Source organism: Eleginops maclovinus, chromosome 16, assembly GCF_036324505.1.
Source record: "Eleginops maclovinus isolate JMC-PN-2008 ecotype Puerto Natales chromosome 16, JC_Emac_rtc_rv5, whole genome shotgun sequence".
NCBI lineage: Eukaryota > Metazoa > Chordata > Actinopteri > Perciformes > Eleginopidae > Eleginops > Eleginops maclovinus.
This window is the reverse complement of record NC_086364.1, coordinates 20,009,475-20,025,498: the sequence shown is the minus strand read 5'-3', so window position 1 is coordinate 20,025,498 and position 16,024 is coordinate 20,009,475. Positions and strand designations below refer to the sequence as shown.

The 16,024-nt window shown below is 40.9% G+C and overlaps 1 protein-coding gene and 1 long non-coding RNA gene across 4 annotated transcripts; one reads left to right on the top strand and one right to left on the bottom strand.

The window, feature by feature from the left end:
- Positions 1-271: 271 nt before the first annotated feature.
- LOC134877678 (uncharacterized) lies at positions 272-1,464 on the bottom strand. Its single transcript, XR_010167605.1, has 2 exons — positions 1,148-1,464; positions 272-916 (listed from the first exon to the last, which is right to left on the bottom strand). It is a non-coding gene; the product is annotated as an uncharacterized LOC134877678 (long non-coding RNA).
- A 1,156-nt stretch (positions 1,465-2,620) lies between these two features.
- Positions 2,621-15,424, top strand: pdgfbb (platelet-derived growth factor beta polypeptide b). 3 transcript variants are annotated; one of them, XM_063903228.1, is made up of 8 exons: positions 2,621-3,348; positions 9,271-9,367; positions 9,965-10,021; positions 11,197-11,390; positions 11,489-11,671; positions 12,723-13,548; positions 13,745-13,898; positions 13,988-15,424. In XM_063903228.1, the coding sequence occupies exons 1-7, from the start codon at positions 3,283-3,285 to the stop codon at positions 13,876-13,878; spliced, it is 1,557 nt and encodes a 518-aa protein (XP_063759298.1). In that variant the 5' UTR covers positions 2,621-3,282; the 3' UTR covers positions 13,879-13,898; positions 13,988-15,424. The 3 variants fall into 3 exon arrangements, with proteins under 3 accessions (XP_063759298.1, XP_063759297.1, XP_063759299.1); XM_063903227.1 differs by lacking the exon at positions 2,621-3,348 and adding an exon at positions 7,052-7,201; XM_063903229.1 differs by lacking the exon at positions 2,621-3,348 and having other exon boundaries at positions 9,324-9,363.
- The last annotated feature ends 600 nt before the right edge of the window (positions 15,425-16,024 follow it).

The following is a 16,024-nucleotide window of genomic DNA, read 5'->3' as shown; positions in this document are numbered from 1 at the left end:
GTCGGCCGGCTGATATACTATATTTGGGGCCCGTCAGGCATTGTTAATAAATGTTCCCTAAACTCACGGCAAAAGGTCAGGACTCTCAGAATAACTCCTGTGATATTTAAAAACACCTTTTGTTTCCTGATAGCCCGGCTAGCCGAGATGCTGAGGTAACAAGAGGAGTCAGTTGGCATGGCAACTATCCCCGTGACCTCTCCAGCAATAGTGGCTGCGTAAAGGTCTATAGAGCTCCTGCGGTCACGTGACTTTTGGTTGGGAGCCACCATTTTGGCAGTCAACATGACCACCGGTGCCAGTGTTTTCTTACCGAGCGAGTATACTTCTCATTTTAATTCAAGTGAAATTCGGCTTTATAGTACAAAATTAGAGAGATTAAATATAAGCGACCCATATAATTCACCCGGTGTGCTTTTCAAGAGCATAACCTCCTGCTCTGAAGACGATGTACCCGACTTGCGCTACGCAGACATCCACAGCTATCTTGTAAGCTTTCCATCAGTGTACTCAGGAGACTCCCTCAGAGCGTACAAAAGCTTGGAGGCTTACAAATGGTGTCAGTCCGGCTTCGTAAACAACATTCAACTGTGGAGTCTTACATCCAAAAACTTCGGCATCATCACTGCAAGGGTAAGTATTAAATTATTCCAGTTTGATAGGCAGTGTCACGTTAGCATTGTTTGTTTATTAGCTTGGCTAGCTACGGAAGTGTCACGTTAGCATGTTTTTTAGCTTGGATTTTATCTTTAGCTTTTTGCAGATATCTTTGCCTGCTCTACTTTGTGCAGTTTAGCCTTCTGCCTTCTGTTAAAAACCTCCAGTCTCGTTTTATGTCTCCTCTTCTCTGGAGATGGAAGGTAATCGAAAATTGAGGGGATAAAATCCGGACTCAACGGATTATCACTCTTTCTCCCTACAAAATAAGAAGGAATATTTCAACACGGGTTTGTTTACCACTAGCTTGCTACAAGCTAACTTGCTAACTGGCTAGGCTGCGCCAGAGCCACACTTGTTGAGTTAAAAAGGGACATCACAGTGTCCGTTAGCTATAATAACTGGGTGCTACTTCTTAAATTAAACTAATTAAATTTAATTAAACTGACCAGAAACTTTTTGTAGCATTGTACTGTATTCCTTCACCCACCTGATATGAAGTGATCACTGCATAAGCGAAAGCCAACGGCCGGGGGGTCCCATCTTTCAGTCTTTTTCTGAAGGCTCCTGGCTCTTTTAATCGCTCCAATCCACTTCTCCCTCCTCTCCGCGTCTTTAGGAATGCGATAATACGATACACCTTTCTTTTTCCCACGCCTATTTGTGCAACCTGGTGCACAGCAGTTATCCACCATCCTTGACAGTCTGCCAGTGCCTGTCAATTTACTGCCGCGATGACTGCCAAAATGGCTGCCCCTGTCGTATCTCGTCACGTGACCAGCATATATGACATCATCTGCAGGAGCTCTATTACGCAATGCCATGATTGAAGGGTCAATGGTTGTTCCCACGTGTGGACTTTGCTTATAGCATTTTGTGGTATGTACAATCCCTGATTTAAAAACCCTGGATGCATTTTTAATTTTTATGTGAGAAAAATGGCAACATGGCAAGTTTTAAAAATAGTACTATTGGAGACAGTTATTTAAAGTTCACAATAGTCACAGGGTTGTTGTTGTTGTTGTTGTTGTTATTATTATTAATTACTTCCCATTAAAACAGAATTTGTCAATATGTGACAAATGTTACACACTTTAAAATAACTCATAAACTACATGAAGTTATTTTGTTAGCAACACAAATGTTAGCAGAGCCTTGATCGATGCTGAAATGCATTTAAAACAAGCATTTTAAAAGTTATAAAAAGGACTTTTGGTCTTTGAATGAATGAAAGAATGAAAGAATGTGTATTTTGTACAAATCTGTGTCATTTTGTAGTTATTTCAGCATCCTTCTGGTGTATTTAAAGCACTAAAACCACTGCAACTTCTACTTGTATGACTCTGTAGTGAGCCATAAACTCTGTAAGCCATTACACATTTAAGCGCTGTATTCAAAAGCTATACAAATCTATGTGAATGTGGTTAGTAAGTACAGTGTTTGGCATGTAGAGTAATAACTTTGAGTGCCATATTATCAAATTTAAAACAATATTATTGGATTTTTAATTCAGGTGCGTCTATGGGTAAGTAGCACTTGAGTTACTTAGTGAAATGGCAGCATCTATCTAAACACTTTGCATTGTAGAAATCATATCTACAATCTTAGTCTTGAAGTAAAACAAGACTAACTAGGACTATTACATAAATATAGTTGAGTTGACATAAAGTACTTAAAATAACACTCAAGAAGTACCTCAAATGTTCCCAACTTGAGAGCCTCCAGCATTACTTTACGACCACTGCTTATAAATACTAACACAGTGTTGATATTTATACACCCTCATGGTTAATAATACTATCATTTTAAACCAGATCATATCGCTGACACAATTCAGACCAACAGACACGCAGGATTGGCCCAGTCTCAGGAATATCTGCATACATGATTCACGACAGAGGAAGTAGAGCTCAGAGTGGCTGCTGTGTGTGAAGAGCTCGTTTGTGGACTAATGTAGCTCCTTTGTGTGCAGATGATCATTCTTCAGACAGGGGGCGGGAGAGAGACTCTTGGAAAACTGCTCTTCCCCTCAACCAACACCACCACAGCGCTGCGTAATCAGGCAGCTCCAGCAGGCTGAGGCGCACCGAGACACACAGAGCGTTTCTTATTGATAAGACTTCTTGGAAGAAGAGCACCACGAACTCCCGTGCTGACATGCGACGTTTTTGAGCTGCACTTTTGGACACATCACGGTTAATAAAAAGACCCTCACTTTTGGAAAGAAAGACATCAGTTGGATATATTGTATTTTTCTTAAAACGGGGCATCTTTGGAATAATTGATACTTTCCAAAGGACTGCTTTCTGGGCAAAGTTTGTGACTTGGAAATGTTGTTTAAGTAAATACGACTTCTGCGCAAGGTGGACAAAAAGAAAAATACTGAGCACCACGTTGGAGAAAAAACACCTTAATTAAAACTTGGAAGGTTCATCAGAACTTTGGAGCTTCTTCTTTCATCTTTGGATATTTTCTTCTGGAGATACGACAGTGGTGTGGACCGACCGTTTACGCGCACGCGGTTCCGCAGGGCGAGCCGCTGTCCCTCCGCGCGCAGTGCTGAGGGGTCTCTCGCGCTTCCATAAATGCCCGTTCCGTCAAAGTGGCTCGAGGCTGGGCAGCAAGATGAGCTTGTGGGTACAGCTGCTGCTCGCGCTGCTGGCGACGTGTCTGCGGTTTGGCGCAGCCGAGGTGAGTTTGCGTCAAAACTATCGATGTTTTAGAGATGGGTCAAGTTTTCAAGAACTTTATGGTCATTGTTAAGGCACAACGAGGTAACGTTTATGCTGGTCTCGTAGTTGCAACATATATAGTAAAATAACATGACTCAAATAAATGAAACGACCCATACAAGCTATAGAGAGTAGTGTTTCTGCATCATACAGATCAAAGCAAAACATCATGAATTGAAAATGGAGCAGTGGGGGTTAAAGTGCTAATACCATACTAATAATACTCTGTTACAGGTAAGAGTCCTGCATTTTAAAGTTTACTTGAGTTTAAGTAAGTTTAATTATCAAAATGTACTCTTTATGAACCTAAAAATACCGAAACATTCAGAAAAGCCAAGACTTAATCGACGGAGCTATTCTTATATTCAGTTAAATGATAACAAATCATCATATTTATACATCTACTTTAGAGCAAAAAACTGAATTTGTAAAGTTTCTTGTAACGTTAGCTGTAAAGGGAAAGTATAAAGTACCATATTTCTCTTTAAGTATAAATTAACCGTAATAACGTTACTTGATTAAATGTAAATTGTTCCATTCAGACAATGAAAACGCAACACTGACAGGAAGTAGCCTAGCTTTAAAGAATGCTAGCTTAGCATTGACTACTTATGCTAATGTTTGAATGCTTATTTAACGGTGTCAGAAAATTCGTACAATTGACTTTAAATGAAGGGTTTTTATGTTCATCACTTCTATTCTAATGTATGTTTTTCTCTAATGGAGATAAATTATAAGTGACCTCATCAAGACTACAACGAACATGATAATCCTGTTTATTTTATATTTATTTAGATTTAGTGCACCTGCTTCTGTTTAGTCCTAGAATAACATCCACTCCCATTCCCTCAGTGCCTGTGCGAACTCTGGGATCCTCCCCGCAGAGGGTAACTGTTATTCCTCCCATTAACTGGTATAATGAATGAATGGATGCCCAGGGGCATTTATTCACACACACACACACACACACACACACACACACACACACACACACACACACACACACACACACACACACACACACACACACACACACACACACAGAGGCTGGCTGCCATGAGAGGCTCTTCAGCAGCTGGGTGCTCTATGGGTTGAAGTGGATGCTGCTCCAGATGTTGAGCGAGTCCGTAAAGCGAGCAGCATCTCACTGTGACGTGAGGCTGCAGAGACCACATGTCGGTCACAGTAGACGACCATGATGTACCACAGTTGTGAGAGATTTTTTTGGACACTCAGAGTGAAATATTTCATGGAGGTTAGAGGACACAGGATCCGGTTGTGGTATGAAATATTTGTCATGCATCAACACAATGTAAATCACCTGTCTGTCCAGATGTTGAGGGTCTTAAAACACTTACATTATTGATATGTAAATGGAGACAACTGCAGAACGCCATGACATTTTCACATATAAATGCAATGGTGTAGTCTCCATTTAAGTATTAATAATTTAAATAGTTTGTGACTGGTATGTTGCCATTATGATGCACATAATAGTGCTGTTGTACCTCGAGCGAACTACTTCTGCTCCATTTCAACCCGAATCCGTCAGAGTAATGAACATGCAATGGTGAAGCATGCATGCATGATGGATGGGAAAACTCTGACCGTCTCCCGAGGTCAAACAGGAAGACAAATCTTAACTCAGGGTCTCGTCTAGGTCAAGTGAGTCTTTAAGATAAATGACATTTCAAACATGTTGGCCTCTTTCGCCTCAATGAAGGCCATAGAAGTCGGTCCAGATGCACATTTGATCAGATTATTTTTTTGTATTTCTGCCTCCGCTCAGATTCCATCTCTTTTGCCGACCCAGGAAGTCCATTTTCACAATGAAACACCAGTGTCAGCCACTTGAGAAACTAAATGGGGTCAAAACACACAGTTAACATGTCAGCCGTAGGAAGTAGACATTCAAACAAGTCAAAAAGAGGGCACAACCCAAGACAGCTGGAGTAGCATGGTACTGGGAATTGCAACCAGGGCTTCTGCTGATAATGGACGCTTTTAATGAATGGAAAAGTATCTTTAAGTGCTCCTATCCCTCCTCTCATTTACTCCACCTATACAATTTAGTGTATGCATGTCTACCGTAGCCATGACTGCTTCACATAAAGGTAGATTTCTGGTGAGACTCAGCTATGATGGATGACTTCAGATCCCTGTCATCAGCTTGTCTTTGCATTTTATGGCCTCTGCAGGCACCATGTAAAAAGGAAGCTCACATTTGACAGGCCAGGCGTTTTAAAAGGGAGAAAGTTAGCCTTTGAGGTACAAAACCAGGAATTCCCCATGTCTGTATGCAAGGTTCAATCACAAACCCTATAAAAAGAACTTTACCATAAGAGAATAAGACATAACGTGCATATACATCCAAGTGTGGACCACCAAAGAGGAATCCAGACATTTAATTTACAGCACAAACTCATCATTATGCTTAATTGCATTAGGCGCCTTTCCAGAGCGTAAATCATGACAATGGAATTAATTAAAGTCACATTTATTCAGACATTCCAGTTTGCTGCAGCACACGTGAAGCTCCACACGTGTGCTGCAGCAAACTCGACCCCCTAATTATGAACCATTAGACGCTCCCTCTCCTCCTCCCCTGCCCCGCCTGTACCTGGCATTCCTCACAACGTCCGACCAGGGGGACGGGAGCTTGCTTTAGGTGATAAGTGCTGGACTAAGTCCCAAAATGTTGATCTTTTGGACAGTGTAAAATAACAAAAAGTGAACGAGAGAACCTGACTTCTCTTGTTTTTTAAAAGAGGAGCGACATTGTACGACAGTTGGGTTTTATAACAGAGTTTATAAGAATTTTCCTGTGTTTTTTTTGACCGATTGACAGTAGGAACAATTTATCGTTAGCTTAGCAACATCTTAACCCAATATCCACAGGTGCAATATTTGGCAAAATACAAGATTGAAGTATTGCGGAGCTGCGGAGAAAGTATTCTATAAACTAAACAAAAAATCCTTGTTTTGTAGAGTTCACCATCATCATATGTTTAGTAATAATCATTCCCTCTAATTTTGCATGAATAATCACACTGTATTTCCTCCAAATCAGCAGCTCTTACTGAAAGCGGGCCAACAATACAGTTTGAAATTGAGTATTTAATAAGTTTATCAACAAAAAAGAATCACATTTGATCTATTCGTGTACTTTTGAATGCAAACATGGCAGAAAAGGGTTGTTTAAAGCCTCTCAAATGTACAGATTTCCTGCTTTTTCTGTTTAAAATTGTATTTAAGGGAATATGTTTAAGTTTTAGACTGACAAAAAAATACATTTAAAGCCATCACCTTGTAGTTTGAGGAATTAGGAAGTACATTTTTTACTATTTTCAGGCATTTTATAGACCAGGCGATTACCGGATCAATTTAGAAAATAATCAGTATTGAAAACAATCATTAGTCCAGCCATAGTTTGATACCTTTCTCCTCCTTTTATACTCCTGTTTACCTAAGTCCAGGTCGTACCACATTCCCCTATACGCAACAATTTTATCATCTTGAAATATTAGACATATTGTTGTCTCCGTTTAAACACTGAGCATTCTCCATATGTGTGTTTACGCATTCTGTCGCTGGATTTTTGAATGTGTTTACATCTGTTTTGTTTATCAGAACCCAGAAGTGTTTATTTAGTATTTCCTGCTTAGACACAAATCGTCATGGCAGCAGGCACCACTGTGAACAAAGGCACACATCCTATAATTAACATCAGACACGACTTTTGCTCCGTTTGGCGAGGGGAAGAAATCACGGTGATGACTCCTCAGGGGCACGGACAGCTCTGCAGCGGACATGTGAGTGTAATACAACAGGCATTTCCCCGCTGTATTCAGCGCTCTGAAAAGCAGGCTAACAATGGAGGAAAGGCAGCGGCGTACAGTAGAGGCAGGATGAGAATACATGTCAATGCATGGATGGCTGCTTCCTTTGGCTCAAACCTGCTTCCCGTAGGGATTCATTATACTCTGCAGCACAGACCTACACACTTTACCGGACCGGACTTACACTGTTACATTTAATTTACGATGTGTCGTCCTTTACATGTTGTGTGTTTCCAAAATGTTTTAGCCACACTTTTTTTTATTTAGAAGACGCCTCTTGAGATGGGTAATCTTGTTTTTGACTGGGTCCGACACAGAAAACACACTATTAAAGAAACATTAAAGTATCAACGGACAAACACACCAATATTTGAGTACTTAAACATACAGAACAACCAAAAAACAGTGTTATTATAAGATTAAAATCATGCTGTTTTCTAACAAATGTACCAGTAATCTGATGATATCTTTCACTTCAAGGAAAGAATCTAAAGCGAACAGTAGAAGCCAAAGACAGATGTTCACAGATGTAATTTTAAACGTGCAAATTCGTCTTAAAAATAGGAGATCAGAGCAGCCAAATGAAGTCTAATCGAATTTTATAAAGTAAGTTATTCCAGTCAGAGAAAGCCTTAACCATGAAAGCTTGTTGCCCAGATGCTAGAAATATAGAGGATAAACTAGTCATAGTGTCTCAGTAGAAACAGTTGTGTGCTACAGTTTTAAGGAAGCAGGAAAATTGACTTTTAAATCTAATTATTTTTATCGTGTGAGAAAACCAGTTGAGTCTAACATAGGATGTCCAATGATGAGGCTATAAACACAAATAAATACACACTTGCTATTACACAGCATTAAGCCGGGACAGATTAGAGATCAGATATTAGTTAGTATTGTGTTTTTTGGTCCTATTGTCTGACCACATTTGCTCCATCTTCATTGGTTCCTCGTCACCGCGGGACAGCAGATGAAGCACGTCCACAGCATTTAAAAGCAACGCCGAGGAGGCGTCTCGACCCATGTCTGATCATTGTCCATTTTTAACCCGTCTTTTATTCATCTATTATCCCCGTTCTTCAAGATGCACCTCCCTTCTCCATCTCCTCTTCTCCATATCACTCCTTCCCCCACTTCCTGACTCCTTCCTGGCTCCTTTGACCCCTAAATGTTAGCAGATGAGAAGACACAACGCCAATAGTCATTCAGCCTGCTCTTAGTGACCATTGTGTGTCCACTTTGGTTAATACCCACCCCCCCCCCTCCTGCCCATTAATGACTCGAGGGGTTTAACCCACACCCACTCCATAGAGTCACCATGTAGAGCTGCTGCTTGGTGTGGTGGTATTGAATTATCTGGTTGTGTTGTTTAAGCACAACGTGTTGTCTTATCCTGTTGTTATTTACAACAAATACACCTGAAATGAATTTTCGATTTTGATTTACTATCAAGTTTCCTGTTGTGACACAGCCTGATATTGTTTATAGCCTCCATGCTATAAAAACTCCATCGAGTGGTGCAGGAATGAGTCCTAAAACCCAGAAAATCTGCATTTTACCACTTCCTGCTAACTCATCTCAAAGTCACCGTTTAGATTTTAGAACAAATGCATTTTTTTTCATTTTGATCACCTTTAGTTCTTCAGTGAGGCCTACAAACACACTCTCTCTCTCTCTCCTTCCGTCTCTCTCTCTCACACACACACACACACACACACACACACACACACACACACACACACACACACACACACACACACACACACACACACACACACACACACACACACACACACACAACGACTGAGAAACTTGTGAAATGGCTGATGCAGACGTGCTGCGGTGTGCTCTTCCCTTTCCTCAGAGGAATTGTTTGGAAAACTCTGTGATGTCTGATGCAGGATAAATTCCGGGTGGGAAATACTCAAACAGATCTTATTGTCACATGTCACGGCTGAAACAACTCAACGGTTATGGCTCTATTTCCCAGACTCATGTTCCAGAGTGATATGGTTTATTTGATGATTTGCTCCTGTGTGTTTCAGGGGGAGCCTCTGCCTGCAGCCCTGGTGGAGCTGGTTAGAAACAGCCCCATCTCCTCCATAGAGGACCTCCAGCTGCTGCTGCTCTCTGACTCCGTAGGTAAAGACCAGCGACCTCTGATACTTCATAAAATATGGGTGTATTAGAATTGTGTTTAACCTTTGGCCTCGTGAGTATCCTTTCAAAACAAAGTGCTTTTAATTCAAGTAAAAACAGCAGCGTAAATTTAGGAGATTTCAGAATCTTATCTGGCAGAAAATAAAACATGACATTTGCACGGGCAAGCAGTGATAACCTGACAATAAACACAACAAGTTGTTACTTTTCTACCATAATTGTGACTTGTAAACATCAGCACTAATAAAACCAACTCTGAAAAACAACTGGAGTAACACAGAGCAGGGAGAACACACCATATGGTCTTAGAAACACACAAACACACATATGATGTATATGATATATACCATGCCATGAATATTTAACCTATATCTAAGTCTCCATCTCTCCTCTGTGCATGCTCGCATCCATTTCCCCCCTACCTGTTCTCCTCCCCTCATGCGTGTTCCTGAGCTCCTGTTTTATCTCCATGCATGCAGAGGGCGCTATAAGGCCTCTGAATGCCATAAACACCATTCATAAATCACTTGCTGTGTTTACACAAGTCATAGGCTGTGTTTGTTTATTGTTTTGTCTCAGATGAGGAAGACGGGAGTTCTGCAGCGAACGGAGGTCACAGACTACCAAGGAGCCTCGGTAAGATAAGCCCCCCCCCCCCTCCTTCCTGAAGCTTGTTGTTGCTCTATGAATTCATTGTATATTATTAAACAGAAAGATCCTCACTGCTATAAGTCTTCTTTGGATCTGGAAGACACACTCTCATGGTATGTTTCCCAGGTTAAATATGTGTGTATTCATGCTCATAAATAGTTCATAGTGCTGATATGGATGATTCCTGATTCTTCCCATGAAGTTAAAAGTACTCCATCCTCATTAGTGGATGGCTGCCTTTCCTGGGAGTTGATTGATGTGACAAGTATGGCTTTAGTGACACGGTAAAATCCTCCCCATTAACCTTTGTTTTCCCATGCTAAAACAGATGTCTGAATAACTGAACTCAGTGTACCTCAGTCTCGGTGCCTTTGTTTGCTTCCCTTCTGCATGAGGAGATACTAATAGCCCGACATTATCATGATGTAAAACATATCTTATCTGTATCCTTGTACGTCAAGCAGTTGCAGAAAAATGGCCTCGTGTTTCTGTATCGCAGGCCAATAATGCAATTCAATAATACGTCTGATTAGAGGAAGCTGTAGCATGTCGGTTCATTTGAAATGCATGAGTTTCACATCATAATCCGACAGCTTGTTTGTGCTTTGCATCAGCTACAGGCTTTAGTGGATGCAGCGGTGGTAATACAGGACAGTTGTAGGTGAGCTGCATGAGTCAAAAGTCACTTTAGCATTAAACAAATCGGGCTTTAATGGTGAGAGCTACTTACATTTGTTTAAAATTGAAGAAATGTGACTAAAAGAGATATGCAAAGCACACACAAAGAGCCACACAATTCTCCTAAGTGTAAGTTATATGATGTTAGAGATGCAAAGTGACCAAAAACTGCCAAAAAATGGCTGAACAAAGACACAAAATACCACTAAGAGATGCAAAATGACTGTAAAGGGAAGCAAAATGACTAAAAGGCAACCACAAAGGGCACGAAAGCATCCAAAAAGAGATGTAAAAAAAGTAAATTAGACAAAAAAACAACAAAATTACAACAAAGAGACAGAAAACAACTACATGAGATGCAAAATAACCACACAGAGATACAAAATGCCGCAAACAAATGCATAATGAGTCTGTTCCTGTGCTCAGAATCTATTGTATCATATTCCTTCCACGCTCACACTCGCTCATATCTCATCCCTCAGATGCCCAGCCAGCTCAGCAGGCTCTGTGTAAAGTCCGGACAGAGGTGGTCGAGGTCACCAGGGCAATGTTGGATCGCAGCAACGCTAACTTCCTGTTATGGCCGCCCTGCGTGGAGGTGCAGCGCTGCTCCGGCTGCTGCAACACCAAGAGCATGCACTGCGTCCCCGTCCTCACGCACACCAGATACCTGCAGGTAAACAACCACACTAGTACTCAAATATCCAAACGTCTAATAGAATATTGTGGAAAGATTATCTCCTCTGACTGTCATCGTATTATCTTGCTCTCTAGGTCATGAAGATTGAGTATGTCAACAAAAGGCCAACTTACGGTAAAGCCGTGGTGTCAGTGGTGGATCACGTGGAGTGCCGGTGTCAGCAAGCTCCACGTCTCCCTCCGCCCAAGAAAAAGTCAAATCGCAGGCAACACAACCACCAGCACCGAAACCAGACTCTCAGCCCAGGACACGGACAGGTACAGTGTGTACTGCTTTAGATCATGACTCAATATTAGGCTGAAGTGGTACACAAAGCAGTAAGGGTGTGACCAAAGAATAGTATCCAACAAAACTTCAATCCAAAACTGCAACTTTAAGCACTTTTATAAAAGTAATCTGGACAAAGAATGCATGGACCAACTTCTGACCTTAACACCTGCTTATACGCACCGTTACTATTGCCCAATACTTCCTGCACCTTCACAATAAAATGAATTCTTCCTTTGTGGATAACCTTTCTTCACGTTTGTTTTTAAATGTAGTATTCAAAAAGGCAATTTTGAAAGCAATTTGAAAAGTAGAAGTACCAGAGTGTAGGAATACTCTGTCACAGTAAAAGTCCTGCATTCAAAATGTTCCTCTAGTGAAAGTAGAAAGTACTCTCATCTAAATGTACTCAAAGTAGCGACAGTACAAGTAGTCATTGTCTGATTGGTCCATTTCAGAATAATATCTCTGATATGTTTTATAATGATTGATCATTAAAGTGTTCTCAGAGCTGGTAAAGGTGCAGCTAGTTTGAATGGCTTTGTATACTGCAGGGTAGCTGCTGGATTTTCTGCAGGTGAACTAAAGTCTGATTTAAGGGCTGATTATATTTAACATCGTTAATCCAAATCTGCCTAGCAACTAAAGATGTTAAATAAATGTAATGGAGTAAAAGTACACAGTGGCATACAATTGAAATACTGAAATAAAGTACAAATACCTACTAGTACTAGTAAATGTACTTACTTTACACCTCTGGCTACATCTTTCCATTAAGTTTCACGAAAAACAAGCCAGTAGTTTTTAAGCAATCCTATACTGAAAACGAACAAGAAACCCTCCGTTGGTTGGGTTGATTTTAAAGATATTTCACATAATAAATACATTCGTAAAAAACCAGCATGAATATAATCTACTCGTTAACATTCCTTTTTTGTGTAATTTTAAAGCATTTAGATAGGATGGTTTGGGATTTGGTTGAGCATCAAAGGACCAAACTGGAATATATGAATTGAATTTGGTTTTATTTCATTGTCCAAGGTCAAGGTGCACTCCAAGGTTGAAGTGCATCAGTGGGATGAGCTGAAGCAGAACCAGGGGGCCCACCTGGAGGACCTCCTGGAGCAGCACTGGAGCCCCAGAGGAGACACCTTCACCGAGCCTGGGGATGGGTACAGCCTGGCTGGGGAGGATGCATCTCGCTCTGGAGAGGATCTTCTTTTTGCTCCTCACTGGGCACATAACTCCACCAGGCTGCATGAACAAACAGAGTATATGGAGAGGAAGAACGGTGGGGTCTCAGATGGCAAAAAGACAATGGATAACGTTGGCGTTGAGGAAAAGAATGAGTTGCTCGAAGGTGGGGAGGGGTTGCTGCTCAACAGCACAGAAGGGAAAGTTAATCAGGAAAAGGGGAATCCATTACGGCAAGATGACCTACTCTCCAAAACCCAAACAGGCGCTTCCTCTCACGTTGCTACTCAGAATCCCGAAGCCAAATTCAGTCCCACTGAGGCACCTAACCAGAGAGCCGGGACCAGGTTCAGACCGACCAAAGAGCCCAATCCGGATCCTCGAGAACTGCCGAGACGGAGAGACAATAACACTCCTGAGGAGGCGCAGATATTACAGATGGAGGAGAAGAGACTGGAGCAGGAGAGAAAGGAGCTGCTGCTTCTCCACAAGAGGCTGGACCAAGAGAAGGAGATACTGAGGCAGCAACAGATGAAACGTGAAGAGGAGGAGGAGAGGCAGAAAGAAAAGGATCTGCAACATAACCTGCATGATAAACATCATCATCATCTGCATACAACAACAGCAACAACAACAACAACAACAACAACAACAACAACAACACAGAAACCAGGTAAGGGATGTTATGGTATACTTAGGGTTAATAAAAAACAACGTATAGTAACCTGTCAGAGTAAAATGAAGTGCTTAAAGACAACTCAAGGTTTTCTCTGTTGTTTTTGTAACTACTGAACGTTTTAATTTCGAGATCTTTCACAATAAAAGAGAAACAAAAGAGTAAAATGTATACTGGATGCTATTTTTCACAGCGACAACATCTACGACTACAACAAAGCAGCCATCGGCTCCAACGGGCCCCAGACCCCCAGCCCGTCCAAGGAAAAGGCCTAGGAAGAATCGCAGAAAAATCAGCAAGGCAGCTATGAGAGCAATGCTAATGTAGAGCTAAAAAACAAAAACCAGGTGAGCTTACCGAATATTCAAATGAAAAAGGAAAATGTTTTGCGGATATAAGGATGTTAAAAGTATGTTTACCTATGTTTCTCCTCCAGGGACACAAAGTGAACTTGGTGTATTTCGTGGATCGTGGAGGTGAAGCGCAGTGACTTCCTTCATATAAGTATTTATTCACTTGTCACTAACCTGCTCGTCCTGTGACACCTCCTCCGTAACACTACTAATGACTGTCTGGTGAACCTGTAACGACACGTGTGTGGAGTCAGACGAGGGTGAGAAGAAAAAAGGAATATAAAAACGAGACGGCTAAAGACTTGGCGGCTAAAGCCTCTACGGTGACAGTCGCTGGTAGGAAGTAACAGACGGCCACCCTGAAGACTGAGAAACGTTGGAGGACTGAAACTGCATCGCTGTAGAGCTGTGGACAAAAGTGCAATTTCGAAACTCTTCTGAAAACCTTGTTTAGATATCAACTGAGAGAAGCTGCACTTATATGTCGGCAGAGTCGCTATGGGGTTCAAATGACAAAGTGTGTTGCTGAAAGACTTCAGGACAGACAACAATGTGCATTTGGTGGAAAAAATTGACATATAAATGGACTTTTGTGTCAGTGAGGAATCTGTTGTATTCGATAATAGAGACAATCATCAATAGATCGTAAAGACAAATGACTAAAATGAGCAGTATTTCTTTTTTGAGAGACAGAGTATTGGGAACAGAGAGCTGTGTAAATGTACCGTACAGAAGCATGATATCATTTTTTAGCTCCCTCAAAAAGCGATGGTCTCTGTCGTCTAACCATATTTAATTATGTTTAACACACTGGAATTACACTGAAGTGATTAGAGGACAAAAACATCAAATGTTGCTTTTCAAAATCTCATCCCAGGTGGAGAAAAAAAGGTGCTATCTGAACACGAGGTGATAGCGTTACACCTGAGACGCTGTGCTATGTTTCTTATTTATTTATCTCGGCCATTACTGTGGATTAACTTTTTTTTATACTTTAAATCCTGCTAAACGAGATGAGATGTGTTTCTATGCTTTGTGATGAGTAGGTGGTTCCTCCAGGATCATGCAGGGTTTAACTTGTGTTTGTTTTGTATGCATCTCGAAACATCTGTCTGTTCCTCTCTTCGATAAATGTGACTCTCCCAATGAAACAATCACATTCCTTTAAAACTCTGGAAAAAGGGCCCCCAATGTATTGGTTTCAATAATCTAAATCACAATATTTTTGCCATTTCAATTACAGACAACTAAAAGAGTCCATTCAAAGTTAATGGAAAACAAAAAGCCAAACAGATATTATTTGTGTCTCCTTTCCAGTAACAACCAGTAGAAACTCTGTGGTGATGCCAAACATCTTAAGTTATTGAAAAACTTGTACATTCTTCATGCCAACTTACAACTGTTACTGATTGTGTCTGATTTATTATAAGATATGATGAAAAAAAACGGAATGTTTGTGATAACTTTGCCACCTAATGCTATTTTCATATGGATATAAGAAGATAATGTGCTTAAATCTACTTGGTTTTGTGTTTTTATTCCTTTACCTTCCACATGAACTAGCTTCAGATGCTATTCAGAGAAACTCACTGAGACAAAAAGCAATTTCAGCTTACAAAGAGTGACAGGAGGAGACAAGGTCTGATTCACAAATGACATTGCATTGTGCTAACGATTATTGCACCACAAACACGACCTATTTGTTATGTTTAATTGCAACTAGTCATGTAGCACAAGAGAACCAAGATGCTATTTTCTTAGCAGCTAAGTCTTCCCTGTGTGATCTTAGTGGCCGCAAAAGCAGCGCAATTCTTTGTGATTTCCCCCTAAAAGTCTGCATCAGTGCTAGCTGCTAAGCTGGATTCAGGTTGGTACCAGCAGGGCTTTGTACTAAATGCTAATGTCGGCATGCTAACAAGCTGATGCTAAGCAGGTGATATTTTTACCATGTTTAGCATCTTTCTTTCTCACCTTTATTTTAAACTCGTAGGGCATTGAGGTTTTGCTCATTTTCAATGACGACGAGTTTACATCAAGGGTCATGCTCACAACAACAGCAAAGACGGATAAACACCAGGAGAAAAATAACAACAAATAAAAAACTAAAAGCAGTTGCAATT

Bases quoted from the DNA above. Each gene is read 5' to 3' on its own strand.
- pdgfbb (XM_063903227.1), top strand. From the start codon at position 7,067: ATGGCAGCAGGCACCACTGTGAACAAAGGCACACATCCTATAATTAAC. The intron at 11,672-12,722 runs GTACAGTGTGTA...TCATTGTCCAAG, and splicing joins TCAGCCCAGGACACGGACAG to GTCAAGGTGCACTCCAAGGT. The intron at 13,549-13,744 runs GTAAGGGATGTT...TATTTTTCACAG, and splicing joins AACAACAACACAGAAACCAG to CGACAACATCTACGACTACA.